Source organism: Podarcis liolepis (genome assembly GCF_965112155.1).
Source record: "Podarcis liolepis genome assembly, chromosome: 12".
Taxonomy (NCBI): domain Eukaryota; kingdom Metazoa; phylum Chordata; class Lepidosauria; order Squamata; family Lacertidae; genus Podarcis; species Podarcis liolepis.
The window spans coordinates 1,730,950-1,739,986 of record NC_139563.1 but is presented as its reverse complement, the minus strand read 5'-3'; the positions used below and the strand labels follow the sequence as shown (position 1 = coordinate 1,739,986).

General features: G+C 46.5%; 1 protein-coding gene across 7 annotated transcripts in view; it reads left to right on the top strand.

Moving 5' to 3' along the window:
- LOC310689271 (uncharacterized protein) overlaps positions 1-4,728 on the top strand; it is an 84,087-nt gene extending 79,359 nt beyond the window's left edge. For 4 of the 7 annotated variants that reach the window (XM_083466741.1, XM_083466739.1, XM_083466747.1 and 1 more), the window contains one exon: positions 1,601-4,728. In XM_083466741.1, the coding sequence (XP_083322867.1) occupies positions 1,601-3,561 (1,961 nt within the window). In that variant the 3' untranslated portion in view covers positions 3,562-4,728. Of the gene's footprint in view, positions 1-495; positions 651-1,600 lie in introns of all 7 variants that reach the window. The other 3 variants (XM_083466743.1, XM_083466748.1, XM_083466746.1) reach the window with 1 other exon arrangement.
- The last annotated feature ends 4,309 nt before the right edge of the window (positions 4,729-9,037 follow it).

Genomic DNA, 9,037 nt, shown 5'->3' with positions numbered 1-9,037 from the left:
TCACCAGCTCCTCTGCTTCCACATACAGATTTGGTCCCTAGGGAACCCCTGACAGAGGCAAATAGGGCCACAACATCTGCCTGGCTTGCAGTGAGAGAGCTCAAAGAGTGTGACCTGGGCTCTCCATTCAAAGCACCTAGCATGGGGGCACCCACATGTAATAGCTACTTGTCTACTTTCTGCCCATGCTCTGGGGTTGCGGTTTTCAGGATTGGGGACAGAGCGCCACTGGTTTTGCCACCAAGTTCTGTCCATAAGCCCCACTGAGTTCAATGGGATCTACTCTCTGGTCACTACTGTGCAGACCATGCCAGCCTTCGGAAGTGGGGTGAGGAGCAAACAGGTGAAATTGGAACCACTGGAGATGTTTAGAAAAAGGGCTTCTGTTGGGAAGGGGCTGCCCCATTTGTGCTTCTCCAGGGGCAGGAGAATATCTAGGGCAGGAGAATCCCTGCAGGGCCTCTGAGGTCCCCTTTGCTTCTTCCTCTCTCCCAGGCTCCTCGACTCCTTAGGAAGGATGAAAGAGACGGATCCTGCAAAGCTAGCGAGGATGGAAGGGGGAAGATGGACGGTTGACCTGGTCAGGTTGTCTCCCGCATCCCTCCCCACAACCTCTGAGCGTTCCCTCTCAGGGACCTCTGAGAGATCTGGTGAGTTCCAGGAGAGTGGTGATGCAGACGTGGATGGATGGAGCTGGAGAGATATTGGAGCTTGTTCAGCTTGGGGGTGGGGGGAGGCAGACAGGCAGATGGAGATGGAGAAGAGGAGACCTTTTCAGGCTCCTCCACCTGCCTGCCTGAACCTCCGCTGTTTGGATTCTGTCTGGGATTCTAACATTCCCACTGTGAACTCTGAATGGAGGGATATCAACTCTTTCCTCTGTGAATGTTCTCCATCTAGTCATGCCTTTTTAAACAAGGACCAGGCTTGTCTGAACCTCCAGGCCTTCTTCAATATTGGCTTCAGAGCTTTTAGGGAAGTTGAAATAACTTCTGTGAGGTCTGTTGTTTTGGCTCTGTCTGCATTAGACTGACCTCGGAGATGGAGTGGATTCCAGGATTGAGCCAAACAAAATCTATCCCAGATTAAAGCCAAGCAGTATGTCAGTTAATACCAATCAACAAAGGCAGTGAAAACTATAGTAAGGCCTCACACCTAACTCTCACCAGTTCTTCCTCTGTCACAAGCATTTATTAACTTGCTTCAATAATGGATGTGAACCATGTCCCCTTCGCTCTGAGTGGGGTTTGGGTCCAGGACAGCGCTGCAGAGTTTGTATGACTTACACTAACATGGCAGTGCATTGCTGGGGGGGGGTCCAGGTGTTGGATTTGATGCTTCTGTGTCACCTGTCACAGTATGCTGGCAGTGTGGCCCCACCGGTTTCAAGAGAGTCAGGTGCCCCGCAGGCATGCAGAAGTGCTGGGGGGGGGGTCAAAGATACCACACATCGTCAATGACATTAAGTTAGACTCCAAGGATGTCTGCTTGAGGCTGAAACAGAGCACTCTCAAGTCTCGCGGGGGGGGGCGGACTTTGTTCAATAATCTGGAGCGCCATTTCTTTCCAAGGCTCTAATTAGCGTCTCTTTTCATTGCAGATGGTGATGAATTGGAAGGGAAGAACAAGGGGGACCAGAACAGAATCCACATAGCAGAGAAGTCATATAAATATTCAGAGTGTGGAGAGAACATCCGTCAGAGCTCCCAGTCCACCTCCCATCAAAGAAAGAGCTTCGTTAGGAGGGATAGCTTCACTTCACATGAAAGAACAAAGAGTAGGGAGAAATTGTATCAGTGCAGAGAATGTGGAAAGAGTTTCACTCGGAAGGGCAGTCTCGCTTCCCATCATAGAATTCATACAGGAGAGAAACCCTATAACTGCATGGAATGTGGAAAGAGCTTTAGTTACAGCCACCAGCTCACTTCCCATCAAAGAATTCATACAGGGGAGAAACCCTATCATTGCTTGCAGTGTGGGAAGAGGTTCAATCGGAAGGATCATCTCACTTCCCATCAAAGAATTCATACGGGGGAGAAACCCTATCACTGCTTCGAATGTGGAACGAGCTTCAGAAAAAGTTCCCATCTCAGTTCTCATCAAAGAATTCATACAGGGGAGAAACCCTATCAGTGCTTCGAGTGTGGAAAGAGCTTCAAGGAGGGGGCAACGCTTTCTTCCCATCAAAGAATTCATACTGGAGACAAACCTTATAAGTGCACAGAATGTGCAAAAAGCTTCAGCCAGAAGGGTAGTCTCACTTCACATCAAAGGATTCATACAGGGGAGAAAACATATCAGTGTTTGGAATGTGGAAAGAGCTTCCAGAAGGAGATTCAGCTCACAAGGCATCAAATAATTCATAGAGGGGAGAAACCTTTTCAATGCCATGAGTGTGGAAAGAGCTTTCGTATCCGGCTGAGTCTCACATTCCATCAAAGAATTCATACAGGGGAGAAACCCTATCAGTGCTTAGAATGTGGAAAGAGCTTTAGTCAAAGTACACATCTCACTTCCCATCAAAGAATTCATACAGGGGAGAAACCCTATCAGTGCTTCGAATGTGGAAAGAGCTTCAGTCTCAGCCATAGTCTCACTTCCCATCAAAGAATTCATACAGGGGAGAAACCCTATCAGTGCCTGGAATGTGGAAAGAGCTTCAGGGATAGGTCAAAGCTCTCTTCCCATCAGAGAATTCATACAGGGGAGAAACCTTTTCAATGCCATGAGTGTGAAAAGAGCTTTCGTCACAGTTCCGGTCTCACTTCCCATCAAAGAATTCATACTGGGAAGAAACCCTATCAGTGCTTGGAATGTGGGATGAGGTTCAATCGGAAGGATAGTCTCACTTCCCATCAAAGAATTCATACAGGGGAGAAACCATATCAGTGCTTGGAATGTGGAAAGAGCTTTCGTCAGAGAGGTGATCTCACTTCCCATCAAAGAATTCATACAGGGGAGAAACCATATCAGTGCTTGGAATGTGGAAAGAGCTTTCGTCAGAGAGGTGATCTCACTTCCCATCAAAGAATTCATACAGGGGAGAAACCCTTTCAATGCCTGGAATGTGGGAAAAGCTTCGGTCTCCGTCACAATCTCACTTCACATCAAAGAGTTCATACAGGGGAGAAACCATATCCATGCCTGGAATGTGGAAAGAGCTTCAGAAACAGTGCCAATTTCACAGTCCATCAAAGAATTCATACAGGGGAGAAACCATATCAATGCCTGGAATGTGGGAAGAGCTTCAGTCACAGGAAGACTCTCACTTTGCACCAAATAATTCATGCAGGGGAGAAACCATATCAGTGTTTGGAATGTGGAAAGAGCTTCAGTCAAAGTGGAACGCTCTCTCAGCATCAAAAAATTCATACAGGGGAGAAACCCTATCAGTGCTTGGACTGTGGAAAGAGCTTCAATCGGAAGGATGGTCTCACTTCCCATCAAAGAATTCATGCAGAGGGAAGACCAAAAAATTACAGTAATAAAGCAAAAATTATTAAACAACCTGTACAAAACACAGTTGAATGGGAAAGAGAAAGGGACGGGGAGAATAACTAAAAATACCCTTTATCACATTTGTATCATATAACAATAGAATGGGAAACACGAAAGATCTGTTCAAGAAAATTGGAGATATGAAAGGAACATTTCGTGCAAAAATTACCATAATAAAGGACAAAAGTGGTCCGGAGTTACAGTGAGGGAAGGGGGTGAGTATTTGACCCCCTGCTAAATTTGCCTGTTTGCCCTCTGATGAAGAAATAAGCCATCCTTAATTTAAATGGTATGTTTATTTGTTTCTGTGAGAGACAGAATAACAACAAGAAAAACCCCAGAAACCCAGAAGACAAAAGTCAGAGATTGATGTGCTGTGCATTATAATGAGTGAAATAAGTATTTGATCCCTTTGCAAAAGATGACTTCGTACTTGGTGGCAAAACCCTTGTTGGCAATTACAGAGGTCAGACGTTTATTGTAGGTGGCCACCAGGTTTGCACACGTCTCAGGAGGTATTTTGTCTCACTCCTCTTTGCAGATCCTCTCCAACTCAGTAAGATTTCAAGGCTGATGTGTAGCTACTTGAACCTTCAGCTCCCTTCACAGATTTTTGATGGGATTAAGGTCTGGAGACTGGCTAGGCCACTCCAGGACCTTCATGTGCTGCTTCTTGAGCCATTTCTTTGTTGCCTTGGCCGTGTGTTTTGGGTCATTTTCATGCTGGAATACCTATCCTCGACCCATTTTCAATGCCCTGGTAAGATTGATTGCTTCTGTCAACAGGTGTCTTTTGCACAGGTACTGTAACAACCTGGGATAACAGGTAAGACTTCTCCCTTACACCAGGTGCTTCTCATCTCAGTTTATTACATACAGTGAAGATACCAGGTAGATTTGACATCTGGCTGGTTGATAGGGGATCAAGTACTTATTTCACTCATTATAATGCACATCAATCTCTGACTTTTGTCTTCTGGGTTTCTGGGGATTTTCCTGTTGTTATTCTGTCTCTTACAGCTACAATAAACCTATCGTTAAAATTATGGACTGGTCATTTCTTTGTCAGAGGGCAGCGATGGATAATTTTGGGAATATATGCTCCCAATGGGAGGACATCTGAACTTTATAAAGGGGATATAAACTTTATAGGGAACATAATGTTAATGGGAGATCTAAATGGGGCCGTTTCATTAGGTTAGGCAGGATAATATAGAAATTGGACACAAGAGGGGGAAATTTGTTGTACATGACAACAAATTAGTGGACTTATGGAGACAAACATCCATTAGACAGGGAACTTATGGAGACAAACATCCATTAGACGGGGAATACACATTTTATTATAATGCTTAAAACTCAACAAGTAGAAGAGATGCGGTGTGGGCAACAAAAGAATTGGCTCTTTTGTTGGAAAGTGGAAATACAGGGACCTCCGGGTCAGTGCCATCGGCAGTGGTGGAATTCCTCTGACCCGAGGAATTTGCCCCGTGGAAAATAGGGTCTGACCGCTATGGCGAAGGCAGAGACCCGGGAAAAATCACAGGCAGGAGAAGCCTGTGAACGTGGGACTCGGCGGGCACCTTCTGCGCCTCCCCTACTCGCAGGGAAACCCGATTTCGGGATTCCGGAGCGACGTGGGGTGAGTAGCGCGGTGCTTCTAGTCGTCTGCTTCTTTAACGGAGTGAAGCTGCATAGCTGTTGCCAGAGAGTGCTGACTTTTTCCTGTGGACAATTTGAACCTAATGTAATTACCCGTGAGTAGAGCTGGAACGGGAGAATTAGACTTTTAAACATACAATTTGGCATCGAAGCAGGGAGGATCAAAACAGGAAGTCCGCCTTCCCCTTTTTGTAAATAGACTGAGGCAAAAAGGCTGTAACCTGAAGCCTTGGAAAGCCTTTCGCAAAAGACTAAAATTTCAACGGTAAAGAACATTCCCCCCCCCCCGAGGGCAGGAGAAGAGGGGGGAAGTTGTGGACTGAGCAGACCTGCAGGAGAGAGTGAAGAGAGTTAGAATTCTGCCACTCTGACCTGGAATCGGACTGCCTGCTGGATTGAAGTTTTTTGGAATGTTCAGTGACAGCTAGCTGACAGCTAGCTAAGCAAGATAAATACTTTATTTCTATATTGCTTCTACAGTTTTGGGGTCTTTTTTTAAAAAAGAACAAATAGTAGCAGAAAACTGAAACTAATTTTGGATCCTTGAATTGTGTTTAAAAGGGCGGAAATGACTGGCAGAATCCGAGACCAGGGAGAAGAGTCGGTGGAAGAATATTGGAAAAAGTTTAAAGACTATTTACAGAAATATTGTAAAATTAATGAATGTTAGAAAAATGTTGGAATGAAGTTATATGGCTTCAGTAGAAATGTTATAAGGAATTAAGTATAGATTAATAGAGAATTAAAGGGGAAAATAAGGTTAAAATGTGTTATGATAATTATGGGATGGAAAGCAGAGGAAGATGGAAAGGAATTGCTGAAACAACTAAATAGAAGTGGAATACAAAAAGGGAGGTGTGAAGAGGTCATGGAAATAAGTGAATGAAAGATTGAAATTATTTCATGTGTTTTAAATTGTTTCTGTCTTGTTTTCTTAGTTTAAATTGTTTTTGTTTTGTTTTCTTAGTTTAAATTGTTTTTGTTAGTTTAGTGTTAGGTATTGTTTTTGTATTGTACTGTTTATTTTCTTTTTCTATGTATGTTCAATTTGTTGGAAAGTAATATTTTTTTTTTTTTAAAGGAAAGTGGAAATACAACTGAGAACAATCTAAGACCACTATTCAATATTAGTTATATGTCAAAGGGAACAATTAACACATAGAAGATGAAGACTAAATGAAGCTTCCGGGAGGGGGCCAAGCTCACTAGCCATCAAAGAATTCATACAGGGGAGAAATCTTTTCAATGCCATGAGCGTGGAAAGAGCTTTTGTCACAGTTCGTCTCAATTCCCATCAAAGAACTCATACAGGTCAGAAACCGTATCAGTGCTTTGAATGTATTTTCCAGTTTCTACCCTCAAGACTTTTGCCATGACATTTTACCCCTCTGCCAGAAGAGCATCTTTAGCTCCCTAGTTTCTGTGGCAACACTTTTTGGGATGTGGTTCTTTGCAGGCACAATTGTATTCAATAAAAGGCCTATCTTTCCACTTGGAGACTTCCTCCTTTTCTTTTGGTTTTCTGCGGGTAACCTCCAGTCTAGGATTCTCTTTTTTAATTTCTCCTACATACACATGACTGAATTAAAAAAATAAATATGAAAATGATTTATAATGAGACTGAAACACTAAAATTTTTGGTAGGAACAACTCTTTAAAACATTCAAAAAATGAATCAGCGACAAATTTTTAAAACATATTTTTTTCATACTGTGAAGTTCATTTTACAGGTGGTTTGGGGGGGCATTATTCCAAAGCAGAACCCATCTTTTTCACAGGATCTTTATGAAATTTGGGGATGTCTGCATGTGATCCCATCTCTACAGCTCACATATAAACACCACAGAGAAGGTGGCCGGAGCCTGAAAGGCGAAAGCATCGGCCTCAAATGCAGGCCTCAGGGATGCTTCCCCTCCATGGAGACCTGGGACCCCTTCTCCTTCGGAAGGGACCTCCGAGAAGGAAGCCAGGGCAGATCAGTCCCTGGACCTTGGAGGCAATTCCTAGACTATTCTGTAAAGATGTGTGATGGAAATGACCGGGGGGGGGGGGGCACATCATTAAAATTGTTAAATGTTACAAATATTCTGCCTGAATTTATCCTTTCAACTTGACAGCTCAGGGAAGATACTTAGCTTTAAAAATATACCTCCTTTGCCAGTTTCCTCCATTCCATTGCCCTTGGAAAAAGGACTCTTTCCCCTGCTACCTCTCCAAGCGTGAAGACATGTATACACACCTCCTAACCCAGGAAATGCCCAGAGGTGACAATTGCTGGGCTCATTGTTCTCCAAGGGAAGCCAGATCTCATCACCGGACTTGCCTCAGGCTCCAGACATGCAAAGGAAGTTCTGTTGTACTTTTGGGTGGTGGGTACTTAAGACATGTTTGCCTGTGCTAATCTTATACAGTGGTACCCCGCAAGACGAACGCCTCGCAAGACGGAAAACCCGCTAGACGAAAGGGTTTTCCGTTTTGGAGGCGCTTCGCAAAACGAATTTCCCTATGGGCTTGCTTCGCAAGACGACAGCCCATAGGGAAATCTCCGGGACAGCGGGGAAGCGCAGCGCGTCTTCCCCACTGTCCTCGGACCTCCTCCCCCCCCCCGGCATCAGAACAAAGCTCCGATGCCGGGCGGTGGGGGGGGGGGAAGCCTCCTTCCCCCGCCCGGCATCAGAACGAAGCTCCGATGCCGGGAGGTGGGGGGGGGAAAAGCCTCCTTCCCCCGCCGGGCATCAGAACGAAGCTCCGATGCCGGGAGGTGGGGGGGGAAGCCTCCTTCCCCCGCCCGGCATCAGAACGAAGCTCCGATGCCGGGAGGTGGGGGGGGGAAAGCCGCCTTCCCCCGCCGGGCATCAGAACGAAGCTCCGATGCCGGGAGGTGGGGGGGGAAAGCCTCCTTCCCCCGCCCGGCATCAGAACGAAGCTCCGATGCCGGGAGGTGGGGGGGGGGAAAGCCTCCTTCCCCCGCCCGGCATCAGAACGAAGCTCCGATGCCGGGAGGTGGGGGGGAAAGCCTCCTTCCCCCGCCCGGCATCAGAATGAAGCTCCGATGCCGGGAGGTGGGGGGGAAAAGCCTCCTTCCCCCGCCCGGCATCGGATGGCTTTCCTGAAGACTTGGGGTGGGAGGAGGGTTTTCCTTTCCACCGCCAACATTCAGAATGCTGTTCTGAATGTTGGCGGTGGGGAGGAAAAACCCTCCTCCCACGCAAGCCCTGGGAACAGAGGAGAAGCACTGCGCGCCTTCCCCTCTGTTCCCGTACCTGTGCTGAAGGCTTGCGGTGGGGAGAAAAGCCCTTCTCCGCACAGCCAGCCTGGCAAGCGGTTTCCCTAGGAACGCATTAATTGATTTTCAATGCATTCCTATGGGAAACCGTGCTTCGCAAGACGAAAAACTCGCAAGAAGAAAAAACTTGCGGAACCAATTAATTTCGTCTTGCGAGGCACCACTGTACTTGGGTGTTGTCCTGACACATTTGCCTGTGCTAATCTTGTGTAACCCTCCCCTTTCTGAAATTTAGCGATGTAGCAATGATGTATTGATGGTCGGCCAAATGGTGCCAAAGAAGGACCGAACCTTTTTTATGTATGCAACAACAGCATCAAGAATACTCATCGCGAAGTATTGGAAGACACAAGATTTACCCACCCGGGAAGAATGGCAGGTGAAGTTGATGGACTATATCAGGGGTCTGCAACCCGCGGTTCCGGAGCCGCATGTGGCTCTTTTACACCTCTGCCATGGCTCCGGGGCGGATACTAGCGAGGGGAGGAGGCGCATTGTGCGCCCCGACACTCCCCACTGTGACGGGCGCTGTACTGGCTGTGATGTCGCATGGGGGCGGTGCGTGCGTTAGTCACCATCCCGCCCGCCCGC